At 44.8% G+C, this 16,903-nt stretch overlaps 1 protein-coding gene across 2 annotated transcripts in view; it reads left to right on the forward strand.

Moving 5' to 3' along the window:
• The window catches only part of kif1c (kinesin family member 1C), a 40,575-nt gene extending 24,153 nt beyond the window's left edge, over positions 1-16,422 (forward strand). For both annotated transcript variants that reach the window (XM_059354635.1, XM_059354634.1), the window contains exons 16-28: positions 710-789; positions 1,934-2,009; positions 4,574-4,653; positions 5,749-5,843; positions 6,336-6,419; positions 6,536-6,716; positions 7,551-7,623; positions 7,731-7,829; positions 7,979-8,140; positions 8,296-8,574; positions 8,725-8,814; positions 10,016-10,262; positions 12,544-16,422. In XM_059354635.1, coding sequence (XP_059210618.1) covers positions 710-789; positions 1,934-2,009; positions 4,574-4,653; positions 5,749-5,843; positions 6,336-6,419; positions 6,536-6,716; positions 7,551-7,623; positions 7,731-7,829; positions 7,979-8,140; positions 8,296-8,574; positions 8,725-8,814; positions 10,016-10,262; positions 12,544-13,400 — 2,403 coding nt within the window. In that variant the 3' untranslated portion in view covers positions 13,401-16,422. The remainder of the gene's footprint in view (positions 1-709; positions 790-1,933; positions 2,010-4,573; positions 4,654-5,748; positions 5,844-6,335; positions 6,420-6,535; positions 6,717-7,550; positions 7,624-7,730; positions 7,830-7,978; positions 8,141-8,295; positions 8,575-8,724; positions 8,815-10,015; positions 10,263-12,543) is intronic.
• The last annotated feature ends 481 nt before the right edge of the window (positions 16,423-16,903 follow it).

The raw sequence follows: 16,903 nt of genomic DNA on the forward strand, positions 1-16,903 counted from the left end.
TAGTATTCACATGACGGGGAAATAAATCAATGAATAAAATATTAAATAGTGCAAAAGAGTACAATCTTATCTATATTTTATTACATTGAATAGAGTATAACAATAGTATTATTGATATAAAGTATTATTGATATATTTAATTAAAATATATTTTAAATAAAATATATCATATATTTAATTAAATAAAATAATACATTTTATTCATATTTTATTATATTTAAATAAAAATATAACAATGAATTATTGTATTTCTATTGTATTATATTGAATTAAATATAAATGTTTTATAAAATGATTGTATAATATTGAATTAGATATAAACATAACAAATTACTATATTTTTAATAATTTTTATGTTTTATTTTATTGAATACAATTTAAATATAACAATACATTATAATATTTAATGAAATATAACAATAAAGTTTTTATTTATATTTTATTATATTGAAATACATGTATTATATTATTTTATGATATTGAATTAGATATAAATGTAACAAAGTATTATATTTATTATGTTTTTATAATTTCTATATTTTTATTATATTTAATTAAATCTAAATATAACAATTAATTATTATTCCTATATATTTTATATTGAATAAAATATATATTATATTATATTTCTATTTTTGCCATATATTTTATTATATTACAAGCAGAGTTTGACACTGACGTGTGTGTGTGTTCGTGTGCGTGCATTTAGGAGACGGAGAAGATCATCGCGGAGCTAAACGAGACGTGGGAGGAGAAACTGAGGAAGACCGAGTCCATCCGTCTGGAGAGGTGAGCTCTTCACTTCAAATAACGATCAATAATTAATTAAGAAGCAAATTAAAACATGTTTATCAATGTATGTTTTTTATTAAATAATGATAAATAATCACATTTTATTTTTTGCACATTTATGCATATTGACATTTATTTATTGAGCAATTTATTTCTTTGAATTAATTTTAGATAGATTCTATTAGAATTTAGATGGATGGATAGATGCTAACATTAGCGGCCGATCATAGCATGCTAACGTTATCAGCCAATCCATAGCGTGCTAACATTATCAGCTCATCATAGCGTGCTGACTTTATCGACTGATCATAGCATGCTAACGTTAACGGCTGATCATATTGTGCTAAAGTTATTGGCTGATCAAAGCGTGCTTAAGTTATCGGCTGACCATAGCGTGCTAACGTTATCGGCTGACCATAGCGTTCTAACGTTATCGGCTGATCATAGTTTGCTAAAGTTATCGGCCGATCATAGGGTGATAAAGTTATCGGCCGATCATAGCGTGCTAACTTTATCAGCTCATCATAGCGTGCTAACGTTACCGGCCGATCATATCGTGCTAAAGTTATCACCTGATCATAGCGTGCCAACATTATCTGCCGATAATATCTTGCTAACGTTATCGGCCGACCATATCGCGCTAACGTTATCGGCTGATCATAGCGTGCTAACGTTATCGGCTGATCATAGCATGCTAACGTTATCGGCCAATAGCGGGCTAGCAAGACCAAGACCAACTGGGTGCCTTTGAGAGAGACCAACTAAAACATGCATCATTCATTTATGTGATTTGTTTAACTGCTACTGTGATTGATACGGGCTAGCGGGCTAACACTTTATATCACAATATAACATGAAATTATCATAATGTTGAAATAAGGTAATAATATCAAGCATGTCCAGACGTATGCATCACTTTTAAGTGTCCTCTGGAAACACTTCTGTTGTGTTTTGGTCTTTGCAGTGTTTTCTAAATGCTGGTCTTATGTTTCTCAGTTTGCTGTGTTTTGTGAATTTGCATGTGTTTTGTTCAGTTGCAGCGATATGAGCTCTCAGGGACACTGTATGAACATGTTTTCCTTTCAAATAAAGCCTGAATAAATGAACCCCTGTCCTCCTGTTTCTATTCCCACCGGCCCAGAGAGTCCCTGCTGGCTGAGATGGGCGTGTCCATAAAAGAAGATGGAGGAACGCTGGGCGTCTTCTCTCCTAAAGGAGTGAGTGAATATTAATAATAATAATAATCTTGATCTCATCTTCACCAGGAGTTGCTCTACTACCAATCTCTCCGTAACCCCACTTCATGTCTCTGATCGCTACTTTATCAATTTCTCCCTCCCACTCTCCCGATCGGACTGTCTGTCCTCACTGACAGATACCGTACTGGTTTGCCGCAATATTCGCTCTCTCTCTCCTCCTGCTCTGGCCTCAACTGTTCTCTCTTCCCTCCCTTCATCGGACTCATTCTCACTTCTGCAGCCCAACTCTGCAACCGACACTCTCCTTGCCACCATCTCCTCCTCTCTTGACTCACTCTGTCCTCTCACTCCTCGGAAAGTACGCAAGTCCTCCCCTGCCCCTTGGCTGTCGGACTCTGTGCGTGCCACCAGAGCTCACCTACGGGCATCAGAACGGAAGTGGCAGAAATCTAAACACCCTGAGGACCTACGCAACTACCAATCTCTTCTTGCTGCCTTCTCATCTTTGATCTCAGCTGAAAAAAGCTCTTTCTATCAGACCAAGATTCAATCTTCATTCTCCAACCCGAAGAAGCTCTACTCCATCTTTACAAACCTCCTGGTCCCTCAACCCCCCCTCCTACCGACCCACTTTGTCAATCACTTCCTGAAAAAGACTGAGGACAAACGCTCTTCATTTACCCATCCAGTCTTACAACCCGCCACTCCTCCTTCCTCGTCATCATCTCCCACCCTCTCAGCATTCACTCCACTGTCTCCACCTCAAGGCCTCAGCCTTGTAACCTCTGCCCGTCGTACCACTTGTCAGCTGGATCCAATTCCCTCCCACCTGTTTCAGTCTATTGCTCCGGATATCCTCCCGTTCCTCTCCCATCTTATCAACACTTCCTTGACTACTGGCTGTTTTCCTAACTCTCTGAAGGAAGCAAGGGTGAATCCTCTCCTAAAGAAATCCACCCTTGACCCATCCTTAGTGGACAACTACAGACCCGTCTCTCTCCTGCCGTTCCTCTCCAAAACTCTGAAACGGGCTATCTTCAATCAGCTGTCCTCCTATCTGCATGGGAACAACCTCCTTGACCCTCACCAGTCTGGTTTCAAGAAGGGCCACTCAACAGAGACTGCCCTTCTCGCTGTGACTGAACAGCTTCACAAGGCGAAGGCGGCCTCTCTCTCATCTGTGGTGGTTCTACTGGACCTTTCTGCAGGTTTCGACACTGTGGATCACCAGATCCTCATCTCCACCCTTCACTACTTGGGAGTATCGGGCTCTGCCCTGTCTCTACTCAAATCCTATCTCAAGGACCGCACCTTCCGTGTAACTTGGAGGGGTTCTGTTCCAGAACCCAAGGCTCTGTCCTTGGTCCGCTCCTTTTCTCGATATACACCAACTCCCTTGGCTCCCTCATCCACTCGCATGGCTTCTCCTATCATAGCTATGCCGACGACACCCAGCTAATCCTCTCATTTCCCCAATCTGAAACACAGGCAGCAGCACGTATCTCTGCATGTCTGGCCGACATCTCCCAGTGGATGTCCTCGCACCACCTCAAACTCAACCTGGGAAAAGACTGAGATACTTTACCTCCCAGGGAAGGGCTCCCCCACCACTGACCTCCACATCACTGTCCAGAACACAGTGGTTGTCTCCACAAATCCGCCAAAAACCTTGGCGTGACTCTTGACAACCAACTGTCCCTCTCCACAAACATCACCGCCACCACCAGATCTTCCAGATTCTTGCTGCACAACATCAGGAGAATCTGCCCGTTCCTCACTCTGAAGGCAGCTCAGGTCCTGGTCCAGGCAATGGTCATCTCACGCCTGGACTACTGCAACTCCCTCATGGCAGGTCTGACTGCCAAAGGCATCCGACCTCTGCAACTCATCCAGAATGCAGCTGCTCGATTGGTCTTCAATCTTCCCAAATTTTCACACACAACACCCCTCCTCCGCTCCCTCCACTGGCTACATGTGGCTGCGCGGATACGCTTCAAGACTCTAGCTCTGGCGAACTCCGCTGCTAACGGTTCAGGTCCTACTTACATCCAGGACCTTGTCAAACTCTACACTCCTGCCCGTCCTCTCCGCTCTGCATCAGCCAAACAGCTGGCAACTCCCACCCTGCGTGGGTCAACTCGCCTTAAAACCTCCTCCAGACTTTTCTCTGTCTTGGCTCCCAAATGGTGGAACGAGCTCCCCACCGACATCAGGACCTCAGACAGCCTGTACATCTTCCGCCGCAGGCTCAAGACCTATCTCTTCCAACAATACCTCGGTTAAGTCATGGTCACCTAACATATATATTTATTAAACATTTTTTTAAAAGTGCTTATTTTTTCTCTTCTTCTTTTCTTCTTTAACATATAGCACTCCTGTAGCGATGACATTTACCTCTTAAAGTTATGTACTTACTTGATTCCTGTGGTCTATGTCTAGTACCATCAGGTTGAATGCACAAAATGGACAAAAGCGTCAGCTAAATGACATGTAATGTAATGTAATGTCATGTAATGTAATAATAATAATGTGTGTAATAATGTGGTGTGTGCAGGATTGAGTGTGTGTTTTTGTTTCTCCAGACGCCTCACCTGGTGAACCTGAACGAGGACCCTCTGATGTCAGAGTGTCTGCTCTACTACATCAAGGAGGGATTCACCAGGTAATCTACACCTTCATATTTACGTACATCTCATTTTTGTTCTCTGTCCTTAGTTCAGGCTTCTGTCTGTCAAATTAACTTATTAATGTCCTTATTTAAACTTATTCAGTTTACTGTCTGTTTAATAATGTATGTATGACTTTATTCTAACAGTTAATAATTTATTATAACAGTTTGTAGTTTATTATAACAGTTTAACGTTTATTATAACAGTTTGTAGTTTATTATAACAGTTTAACGTTTATTATAACAGTTTATAGTTTATTATAACAGTTTAAAGTTTTTTTATAACAGTTTGTAGTTTATTATAACAGTTTATAGTTTATTATAACAGTTTAAAATTAATTATAACAGTTTGTAGTTAATTTTTACAGTTTATAGTTTATTATAACAGTTTTTTAGTTTATTATAACAGTTTATAGTTTATTATAACAATTTATAGTTTATTATAACAGTTTGTAGTTTAGTATTACAGTTTATAATTTATTATAACAGTTTATAGTTTATTATAACAGTTTGTAGTTTATTATAATAGTTTATAGTTTAGTATAACAGTTTATAGTTTATTATAACAGTTTATAGTTTATTATAACAGTTTTTAGTTTATTATAACAGTTTGTAGTTTATTATAACAGTTTATAGTTTATTATAACAGTTTATAGTTTATTATAACAGTTTAAAGTTTATTATAACAGTTTAAAGTTTATTATAACAGTTTGTAGTTTATTATAACAGTTTGTAGTTTATTATAACAGTTTATAGTTTATTCTTGCAGTTTGTAGTTTATTTTAACAGTTTATAGTTTATTATAACAGTTTAAAGTTTATTATAACAGTTTAAAGTTCATTATAACAGTTTGTATTTTATTATAACAGTTTAAAGTTTATTATAACAGTTTATAGTTTATTATAACAATTTGTAGTTTATTATAACAGTTTATAGTTTATTGTGACAGTTTGTAGTTTTTTTATGACAGTTTATAGTTTATTATAACAGTTTATAGTTTATTATGTCAGTTTATAGTTAATACTAACAGTTTATAGTTTATTATGACAGTTTATAGTTTATTATAACTGTGTGTTTAATGTGTCTCAGGGTGGGACAGCAGGACGTGGACATCAAACTATCAGGACATTTTATTAAAGAGATTCACTGTGTGTTCGTCAGTGAGACAAACGAGCAGGGAGAAGGTGAGTCTGTCTGTCGGTCTGACGGTCTGTCTGTCGGTCTCACTGCCTGTCTCTCTCTCTATGTTATGTCTCCCTCTGCTGGTCGTCCTGCAGCAGCTGCAGCTCTTAAATCTGAACTAATTTTCCAAAAAGCCTCTTTGGAGACAAAAATGGTCATAAATGAATTTGCCGAAGCTTTTTGTTGTCCAGGTTGTTATTTTAAGTGTCAACAAGTGACAACATTACGGGTGGAAAAGAACACTACACACTCTCTTCTCTTCTTCTCTCTCTGTAAAAGCTGCCAGGAAATCTGACAGGTATCGTTTTAACGGTCGCTGTTACTCGTTACCATGGTGACAACACCTTCATTTTCACACCCGTGTTTCCTGTGCCCCGCACCCCACCCAACCCCACTCCCCTACCCCTGACCCCCCCTCATACTGTGTGTGTGAGATTGATATCTGCAGTGAGTGTGCAGTGAGGTTGACCCAGCTGTGCTCTGTGTGTGTGTAGTGGTGGTGACTCTGGAGCCATTGGTCGGAGCGGAGACGTACGTTAACGGGAAGCAGATCACGGACGCCGTCATCCTCAAACAAGGTGAAGAAACCTGCTGGTTTCCTCTGTTTTTGTGTTTTCATGGCCACTTTTCCTGTGAAGCCCATTTTTAAAGATTTTATTTTGAAAAGCTGACTTGTGTGTCCTGCCATCCTCAGGGCACCGGATCGTGATGGGGAAGAACCACGTGTTCCGGTTCAACCACCCGGAGCAGGCGCGGCTGGAGCGGGAGCGCAGCGCCACGGCAGAGCAGCAGGGGGAGCCGGAGGACTGGAACTACGCTCAGAGAGAGCTGCTGGAGAAACAGGGCATCGACATCAAGCTGGAGATGGAGAAGAGGTACCTGTCTGTCTCTACCTGTCTGTCTGTCTGTCACCTGTCTGTCCCTCACCTGTCTGTCTCTCATCTGTCTGTCTCTCACCTGTCCGTCACTGTCTGTCTGTCTGTCTGTCTTGCCTGTCCCTCTCTGTCTGTCTCTCTCCTGTCTGTCTGTCTGTCTGTCTGTCTGTCTGTCTCTCACCTGTCCGTCTCTGTCTCTCTGTCTGTCTGTCTGTCTGTCTGTCTGTCTGTAGGTCTGTCTCTCATCTGTCTCTTTGTCTGTCTCTCACCTGTCTGTCTCTCACCTGTCCGTCTCTGTCTCTCTGTCTGTCTGTCTGTCTGTCTGTCTGTAGGTCTGTCTCTCATCTGTCTCTTTGTCTGTCTCTCACCTGTCTGTCTCTCACCTGTCCGTCTCTGTTTGTCTGTCTCTCACCTGTCTCTCACTTGTCTGTCTCTCACTTTTCCGCCTCTTTGTCCGTCATTTAGTCTGTCTCTCTCTCACCTGTCTGTCTCTCTGTCAGTCTCTCTGTCTGTCCCTCTTTACACAGAGAGGAGAGGACAGGAGAGGCTGTTTACACAGAGCAGAGAGGAGAGGACAGGAGAGGCTGTTTAGACAGAGCAGAGAGGAGAGGACAGGAGAGGCTGTTTACACAGAGCAGAGAGGAGAGGACAGGAGAGGCTGTTTACACAGAGCAGAGAGGAGAGGACAGGAGAGGCTGCAAACATGACAATACTTCAATATGTACAATATGCAGAGAAAAAAAAGTTTATATATAAATTATGTTTTATTCACATGTGTGTGTGCGTGTGTGTGTGTGCGTGCGTGCGTGTGTGTGTGCGTGTGCGTGTGTGCAGGCTGCAGGATATGGAGATTCAGTACCGTAAAGAGAAGGAGGAGGCAGATCTGCTGCTGGAGCAACACAGACTGGTGAGTCTCTGTTCTGTCTAATTTATATCTATAATCATGTGATAATATTATAATTATTAATCTGAAATCAATAACCTCTGTGCGTGTCTGTGTGTCTGTTTGTGCAGTATGCAGACAGTGACAGTGGAGACGACTCAGACAAACGTTCTTGTGAGGAGAGCTGGAGGCTGATCTCCTCCCTCAGAGAGAAACTACCTGCTAACAAGGTGAGACCCCTGTCTGTCTGTCTGTCTGTCTGTCTGTCTGTCTGTCTGTCTGTCTGTCTGTCTCTCTGTTTCTACCTGTCTGTCTCTCTACCTGTCTGTCTCTCTCTGCCTGTCCCTCTCTCACCTGTCTCCCTGTAACCTGTCTCCAGGTGCAGTCCATAGTGAAGCGCTGTGGTCTGCCCAGCAGTGGGAAGAGGAGGGAGCCTCTGCGGGTCTACCAGATCCCTCAGAGGAGGAGGATCAGCAAGGACCCGAAACGGGTCACCATGGAGGACCTCCGCATGCAGGCGGTCAAAGAGATCTGCTACGAGGTCAGCACACACACACACACACACACACACACACACACACCCTCTCACTCACACACACACACACATCCAATTTTGAAGCAGCAGTTAGTTTTGAGCTGTGGTATAACGACTTTGTGTGTGTGTGTGTGTGTGTGTGTGTGTGTGTGCGTGTGCAGGTGGCTCTGGGAGACTTCCGTCACTCTCGTCAGGAGATCGAGGCTCTGTCCATCGTGAAGATGAAGGAGCTGTGCCGTATGTACGCCAAGAAGGACCCAGGGGAGCGTGACAGCTGGCGGGCCGTGGCCCAGGATGTCTGCGACACGGTGGGCATCGGAGAGGAGAGGAGCCCCCCCGCCGAGGAGGGGGGAGGAGGGGGGGAGACGGGGGAGGGAGGAGAGAAAAAAAACGCCTACGACCTGAAGGCTCACATCGACAAACTGACGGACATCCTGGAGGTGAGTGAGTCGTCACGGCAAGAGAGATAACAATAACAGCCTGAAGCCCGGACTGTTGTTAATAATCAGTACCTGGACCCCTAAATAACAAAAGTGATGGACGTCTGGATGTTTGGTCCTCTAATTAAGAAACATGTCTGACTCTAACAGGAAGTAAAGCTGCAGAACAACATGAAGGACGAGGAGATCAAAGCTCTGAGGGACCGCATGATCAAGATGGAGAGCATCATCCCTGTGAAGGTAAGTTCAGACGCCGCGCTGCTCCGCCAGCTAGCCCTCGCTCCCCTCCTAACCAACGATCCCCCCCCAACCAACGCTCCCCCCCTAACCAACGCACCCCCTCTAACCTCCGCCCCCCCAACCAACGCTCCCCCTAACCTCTGACCACCAACCTCCGCCCCCCCAACCAACGCTCCCCCCAACCAACGCTCCTAGCCCAACTAACGCTCCCCCTCAGCTAACACTACCCTCCTAACCAATGCTCCCCCCCAACCAACGCTCCCACCCCATCTAACGCTCCCCCCCAACTAACGCTTCCCCCAACCAACGCTCCCCCAAACTAATGCTCCCCCCCAACCAACGCTCCCACCCCATCTAACGCTCCCCCCCAACTAACGCTCCCCCCAACCAACGCTCCCCCTCAACTACAGGGTTCGTACAGGTGCTTGAAATCCTTGAAAATGCTTAAATTTTAATGTTGTATTTTCAAGGTTTGAAAAGTGCTTGGATTTTGGATAAAGTGCTTGAAAATGCTTGAAATTCTTACTGTATTTCTCTTGCAATCTGACTATAGATAATCACATGTTCAATGAAAAAAATAATTAATTGAAAATTGAGATTAGCAAACTGTACTTTTGGTTGTTAAAAGTGTAAAACCATCGCTGTCAGTATGGTTGAGTGAAATTACCCCTTTTAGCATGTAAGTACTCATCTAAAACATGCAACTTACAACCGTTGTAAGGTACTGGGAAAGCTTGAAAATGGACCGTGAAAGTCCTTGAAAAATGCTTGAATTTGACCATTCAAAAAGTGTACGAACCTTGCAACTAACACTGCCCCCTTAACCAACACTCCTCCAAAACCAACGTTCCCCCCCAACCAACGATTCCCCCAACCAACGCTTCCCCCTAACCCACTCTACCCCCCAACCAATGCTCCCCCCCAACCACTGCTCCCCCCTAACCACCGCTACCCTGGTAACCAACGGTCCCCCCCAACCAACACCCCCCCAACCACTGCTCCCCCGGTAACAACGATCCCCCCCCAACCAACGCTCCCACCCCAACTAACGCTCCCCCTCTAACCAACGCTCCTCCCAACCAATGCTACCCCCAACCAACACTCCCACCCCAACTAACGCTCCCCCAACCAATGCTCCCCCACCAACCACTGCTCCCCCCTAGCCACCGCTCCCCCGGTAACCCCTGCTTCTGTCCTTCAGGACGATGACAACATGAACGGCGAAGAAGAAGACGGAGAGACAAGGAGAGACGATGATGAAGAGGACGGGGACGGAGACGGAGGCGGCGTCCCCCGTCAGCCGGAGGTCAGAGTGCAGCGGCTGATGGACGAGGACCCGGCGTTCCGACGAGGACGCCTCCGCTGGCTGAAACAGGAACAGCAGCGCATTCTGAACCTGCAGCAGCAGAACATCACCAAGAAACTGCGAGGACAGAACCAGAACCAGGGTCAGACCCAGACCAGATCCATCTCTGTCCCTTCTTATTATTCATTTATCTTAAATATGAGAATCAGAAAATTTTATTTTTCCATCAAAATCTGTTCTGTTGTCTCAAACGTTTGGTGACATCTCCTGTATTTTCTAATTAATTAAGACGAGTTTCCCTTTATATGAATAACAAACCCCAAAAGGAGTTCTGCTGAGCCGGTCAGAGCAGAGGGCAGAACAAGTTTATTCTCAAACAAGAAAACAAACAAGTTGATTCTCTGGAACATCAACTAAAAATATGACATTTTTAATATTTTTATATCTTGGTTTCAAATGATATGACCCTCTGATGTCATATCTTTTGATATTTGACATTTGATGAACTCCACTGATGTGTCCTCATGGGGCTGCTCTTACTGAGGAACTGGAAATCCCCCAAACTTCCCTCTAGAACCAGTTTTATCGAGTTTATTGGAGTTTAAAAGTCTCTCTGCCCCTCCTGGTGCTGCCTTGTATTTTGCTGATTCGGGTCTTTTTTATCGTGGTTCCCCACAGTTTATGTGACCTTTAATCACCTTTTACACAGAATAGCCTCCCAAAACCTGAAGCACTGTTTCCTCAACCCTTAATTCCTCAGCCCCTGAGTGTCCGGTGCTTGTTGTAAACAAATGGAGGTCGTTAAGTGAACACATAATGCTGCAGCACATACACACTGCACTGCTACAGAGCTAATTGTAAGCCTGTTAGCAATTTGCAGACTGGACGCTAAGGGGTTAACATCCCCTCCGGCTCTTTGACTGCAGCTAGGAGAGACTGCTGCAGGAGGACTGTGCCGCTTCGACTCGTTGTTACTCTTCTTAACGAGCCAACAGACCCGTGGACGCGGGGGGCAGTGGCTCGTTAAGAGTCTCCAATGAGTCTCCAAACGAGTCTCCAACGAGTCTCCAAAAGTCTCCAATTACACAAGTAAAAGTTGATGGATTTATCGGCAGTCGCTTTTTTTGAAGAATAGTTGCTAAGAGGGTCTGAAGAGGGTCTGTGTTTTTTTTTGTTTTTTTTAATCATGTTTAAAAAAAAAACCCACCAAAAACCCTTAGTTAGATTTGGATATGACCGTGGGCAGCATTACGGTGGATATCGTATAGCCTGCCGGAGAAGAAGAAGAAGGCTCATCGGCGAGTGAGCTTTAGACCCACGTCATTACTATTTTTCAACAAAGTGACTGGAGACAAATCCAGCGACTCCTTCTTACTCTTCTTAGCGATCTCTGTTTGTTTACAACAAGCACCAGACACTCTGTGCACAGTTAGCGCGTACCGTTAATTCACGATCACTATGTTTATGATCAGCGGAGACATTGTGCATAATAATTAGCCATGCTGCTTTGTTTATGATCATTTTCTGTGCACGCTCTCCCGCACGTCAACCTTACTGGGGATTTCCACCGGGCGCGGAACGGACCGCCGCGGGTTTGCTCCGTCCTCTGCCCGGCGTCAGTTCCCACCAGCGCGTAAAGGCAGCGTAGCGAGCCAGCCGTATACACGTGAGACAACGAGAACAAGCGATAATCCAGTTACACATACCCCCCCCCATAAAATAATTTCAGGCACAGGATTTTTTTCTGCTTCAAGCCCTGAAATTGGCAACACTGCTACACTGCTAACTGTTGTCTAACTGTCGCTACTGCTACAGAGCTAACTGTCAGTCTGTTAGCACTGTGCTGCCTCTTAAAGGAGCCACGCCTCTCTTTTCGTGGACGCATGATAACGCTGACTTTTTGTGCTTTTTTAGTAATACTGTAAATTTTTGACAGGCAGTAGGAATTGCCAAAAATAATATATAATATTTATCTCAGTGCAATTTATGTTAACAGAGCCCTAGAGTCGTCGTTGTTTTGATTGTAGTTTATTTAGTTATGTTTTATTTATCTAGGATGTTTTAATATTTGTTTTCCACATTTCAATTCCAATGTTTAATATTCTCGAGATTTAAAAATTCATTGTTGTAGAAAAGGATTTACTCAACGATACTATCATTTATCAGGATAGTTTCTGGGAAAATATGTAGTCCTAAAAACTGTGTTATGGTGACAGGCCTACTCCCAGCACGAATCGTCGAAGATGAGGAGTTCATTGCCACGGCAATGGCAAAAATGGACAAAAAGTTGAAAGTGCCAAAAGACATAACATTTTAAACTTGACTGACAAACAAGAAGAGAAAGAAAAGATCAAACAAAACCTGTGTGTGTGTGTGTGTGTGTGTGAGGAGAAACCTGACCTCTGTCTCGTGTCCTCCTGCAGGTCAGAACTCCCCCGTCGTGCCCGTCCACCTCCCCGGGACTGGCCGCTTCATCCCGCCGCAGGAGTGCAAGCTCAAGTTCCCCTTCAAGAGTAACCCCGCCCACCGGCTGTCCTGGGGGCCGGCCAGCGCCGCCCTGCAGGCTCTGGGGCTGGATGGGGCCGGGGGGGCCGGAGGCGAGCCGCCGGAGGACGGAGGAGGAGGGATGGAGGGGAAAGCCTCGCCGTCGCCTCCTCCCCCTCAGGGTCCTGCTCTCTTTCCCCTCCCCTTCCAGGCTCCGCCCCCTCGCATGCGCACCCCGAGCCCCCAGCGCGCCTGGCAGCAGCGCAACCACGGCGGCTTCTACCAGCAGCACCAGGGCCACAACCAGAACCACCAGCGCCGATACCGCCGCAACTCTCTAGACAGCTCCGCCCACGCACACTACGACAACGACCAGCATCGTGGCGGAGGAGGTGGAAGCGGAGGTGGTGGTCACCAGGGGCGACCGAGACAGAGAAGGGGGCCATCCCCTGGGCCAGGAGGGGAGCGAGTCGGGGGTCGAGGGGGAGGAGGAGGAGGTGGAGGTGGGAGGGACAGAGACAGAGACGGAGGTTTCCACTACAACCACCACCAGCACCACCAGTTCCATCATCACCCTTACTACAACCCCCACAATGCACCATTCCAGCCAGGACCTCACCCCAACTACCACAGCTTGCCACGCTCCGGGGCCCCTCCCCCACCTCCCGTCGACATGCTGCTGGGGGCAGGGCCTCCGCCGCCACAGCTGGGGGGGTGGGGCTTCACGCCGCCGCCCAGGATGAGACGACAGTTAAGCGCTCCGGACCTCAAAAACAACAAGGAGACGCCCATCTGACCTCTGACCTCTGACAGCAGGGAGCTCTCTGATTGGCTGCAGGACACACAGCGGTCCTGATGCTGTAGAGACTAGGCTGCGTGTGTGTGTGTGTTTCAGCACTTTTACAATACTGAGGCGACCGTCACACACGACTAAAATCACACACATCCTGTATCTTCAATCCTGCTGTGTGTGTGTGTGTGTGTGTGTGTGTGTGTGTGTGTAGCTTGCTGTTAGCCTTTACGTTAGCACGGGTTAGCTGTTAGCGACACTGTTTTTTTTATTTGATTCTCTTCGTGATGCATGTCCGACAGGATGGAAGGTTATTAAAAAGTTTTACTGGTTTTATTGATCGCTGATTATCAGAAGGTGCCTTAAAGCTAAATTGTTAGTTCCCAAGGCTATTTACCGTTAGCTACTGTTAGCTACCGTTAGCTGAAGTCAGCTGTTGAAGCTATTTCGTTTTTTAAACATAAAGTGCGTCGGTTTGTTTGAGCTTCAACAGACTGTTTTTAGCTTCTCTCTGTTAGCCGGTGTTAGCCCAGGAGGCTAACTAGCCTATGTTAGCTTGTGCTAATCAGTTAGTCTGAGCAGCAGCTTAGCCTTGATTAGCAACGGCAGCGTTCACGTTGGACGGGAAAAACAGTTTGTACAACTTCAGCGACAGATCGGAGAAGTCTGTATTTATGCTCTGAAATCATCATAGATTTTCAACAAAATCTCACAAAAACGTCTTTCAAACATCTTTTTCATGCAAACGCTTCATTTTTACACATAGTTGGATATTTTTTACATGAGTTCATGTAGGTTCAAGGTTGGAAATTTGAAAATCTGAAGGTAATTTGTATTTTTACAGTTTCTGGCTAAAGAAATCATGTTTTTTAAACCCACCAGCAGGTCCAGAGGTGTAAAGATATTCTGATGTATCTGAAGCTGAAGCTCGTAGTTCCGGTTTCTCCCGTGTGCCCTGAACACTGCGAGCTACAAACCAAAGAGATCGTCCCTGCGGCGTCCCCTGCAGGACGACCTGCTGCTGTACAGACGGACGGACGGACTCACATGTTGAACTCTTTGAAGCGTTGTGTGTATATTTGAAGTGTCCTCGGATGTTTTTATGAGTTTGTTTGTTTTTTAAACGCAACATTTAATGTTGTTAACGTGTCACCTTCGCTGTCTCTGGCAATCGTGGGAAATGTAGTAAGTGACGCCTCGTGGGAGATTGTAGGAATTATTTAACAGACATGGGAGATTGTAGGAATCATGATGGACTGAGCAGGGAACTCTGGGAAATGTTGTACGAGACAAGACGGAGAGGTTTGTGTTTGAGGTCGTGATTCGACTCAAAGGATAAACAATAAAAAGTTTTTATGTCCAAGAAAGGACGAGGATTAAAGTGTTGCATTCAGGGGCGCAGGGGAGTTGGAAATTGTGGCTTTCTTAAAGACTGATTTTACAGAGATTTTATTCTCGTTCAACTTTATTAAAAACTATGAGGTCGAAAGATTTCCCAGCTTAAAGACTCAAACTTAAAAACCTGAAAATTTTCAGGTTGCGTTCTCGCCCTGCTGGAGTATAGGAAGTTGTAATAACAACCGACCTGCCACAAATTTCCAACTTCCTGCGTGGAAAAGTTGAGTGAGACGGACAGTGGAAAAGAGAAGAAGAAGAAGAAAAAGAGGTTTGTGTTTGAAGTAGTTACAGAAACGGCGACTTGTTCGTGTAATTTTAAGGATTTGACGATAAAAAGTTGTTTTTGTGTTCGTCAAGGGACAAGATTAAAGTGCTGCTTTCAGCGGATGTGGGGAAGTTGGAATTGTGGCCTTTTGCCCCTTTGATTATGCATTTAAAGGCTGTTTGAGCAGCATGACGTTAACTGCCCCTCTGGATTATAAAGACGTCATAATACCATGTTTCCATCTTCCTGCGTGGACCTGAACGCAGCCTCGGGGGGGTGTATCCGCCCTGAATGATGATGACATGTTTACTGTCAGCTGGGAGGTCGCGGCACTGCCTGAAACCTGCCCCCACACTCATAGCAAGGCATTGTGGGAGATGACGAGTGGAGCGTCTTTTTGCGCTCCGTGACTTGAAGGTCAGAACCAGCCAATGGGATTGCTCCGGAGGGAGTGGCCGTGGTGATGCCGATGACAAAAATAACACAAGACTTGATCGTGATTGGCCCCGAGACGCATGACATCATCAGGAGTTTGCCTCCGTGTTGCTCTGCCGTCTCTGGAATCGACCAATCACAGGACAATCTGACCTGCTGCCACCGCCGGGCATAATGGGAAACGATGTTTTCCCTTTTTTTTTTTTTTTATCTTTTTACTTTTTATTTCCAGCTTTGAGCTTCTGATTGGCTGTTTTCTTGGTGTACTCATCAGCTTTTCGTATTTTAACCCCGCCTACGTGTTTGACCTTCACTTTGTGATGTCATCACGTCGTCATCACTATTATTAATTAATATTATTATCATGAAGTATAAAGTGACATTAATGTTGGGTTCTTTTGGATGCTGCTAAAGGGAGCTTCTTCCTCATGCAACCGCCGGGGTGTGCGTGTGTGTGTGTACGAGTAAGTTGGACGTCTGTGTGTGTGTGTGTGTGTGTGTGTGTGTGTGTGTGTGTGTGTGTGTTTGCGGGTTAATTTAGAATCATAATCAGAAGTTTGTTTTACGTTATAAATGCAATTTTTCTTGTTTTTCGGCTAATGTCTGTTTAGTGTTGTTGTTGTTTGAGGAGGAGGGGCCGGGGCTCCGCGGAATTCCGGAACATTCTAGAACCCTCCCCCGTGTGACATCATCACGGCACAACGTCACTTCAGGACTTTTCATGGGGGGGTGGGGGGGGTGGGGGACAGATGTGGACATGATGACATCACGGTCTAGCCCTCCTCCTTTTGGCTTAGAGCCGCTTCTCCTGTTTTTCCTGTCTGTTGTTGGGTTTTTGTGTCTGTTGTTGTTGTTGTTGTATCAGGAACCAATCTCAGGCTCTACCTGCAGACAACATAATGGCAATAAACTGTCAACATGAAAGAAAAACTGAACCCGATTCGCTTCACTGTTTCTCTCCTGAAAGCTGCAGAACTTCACTGAGAAACATACCTACAAGACACAATAGGCCTTACGAACGGGAGCTAAGAAACATACATAAAGACACCATAGGCCTCACAAAAAGTATCTAAGATACATACATAAAGACACTATTGGCCTCACAAAAGGGATCTAAGAAACATACATAAAGACACCATAGGCCTCACAAAAGGGAACTAAGAAAGGGAAAGTGTCGTTTTGAAATTAAATATCACGTGGTGTCCAGTATCAATTGGCTGCCATGTCACCATACAAAATTGACCAATTGTGACAAGTCCAACCTCGGGTTGAGTCCTGAACTGAAACTGAATTGATTGAATTTTCCAGCTTTAATAAAGTGCTTTAAAAAAACTACAGAGGGCCAAAGTTTTGTACATAGCGATAAATAAAACAACACAGTAACATTAAGATACACATAAAAGCAGCATCT

The sequence above is a fragment of the Centropristis striata genome, chromosome 17, assembly GCF_030273125.1.
Source record: "Centropristis striata isolate RG_2023a ecotype Rhode Island chromosome 17, C.striata_1.0, whole genome shotgun sequence".
Lineage (NCBI taxonomy): Eukaryota > Metazoa > Chordata > Actinopteri > Perciformes > Serranidae > Centropristis > Centropristis striata.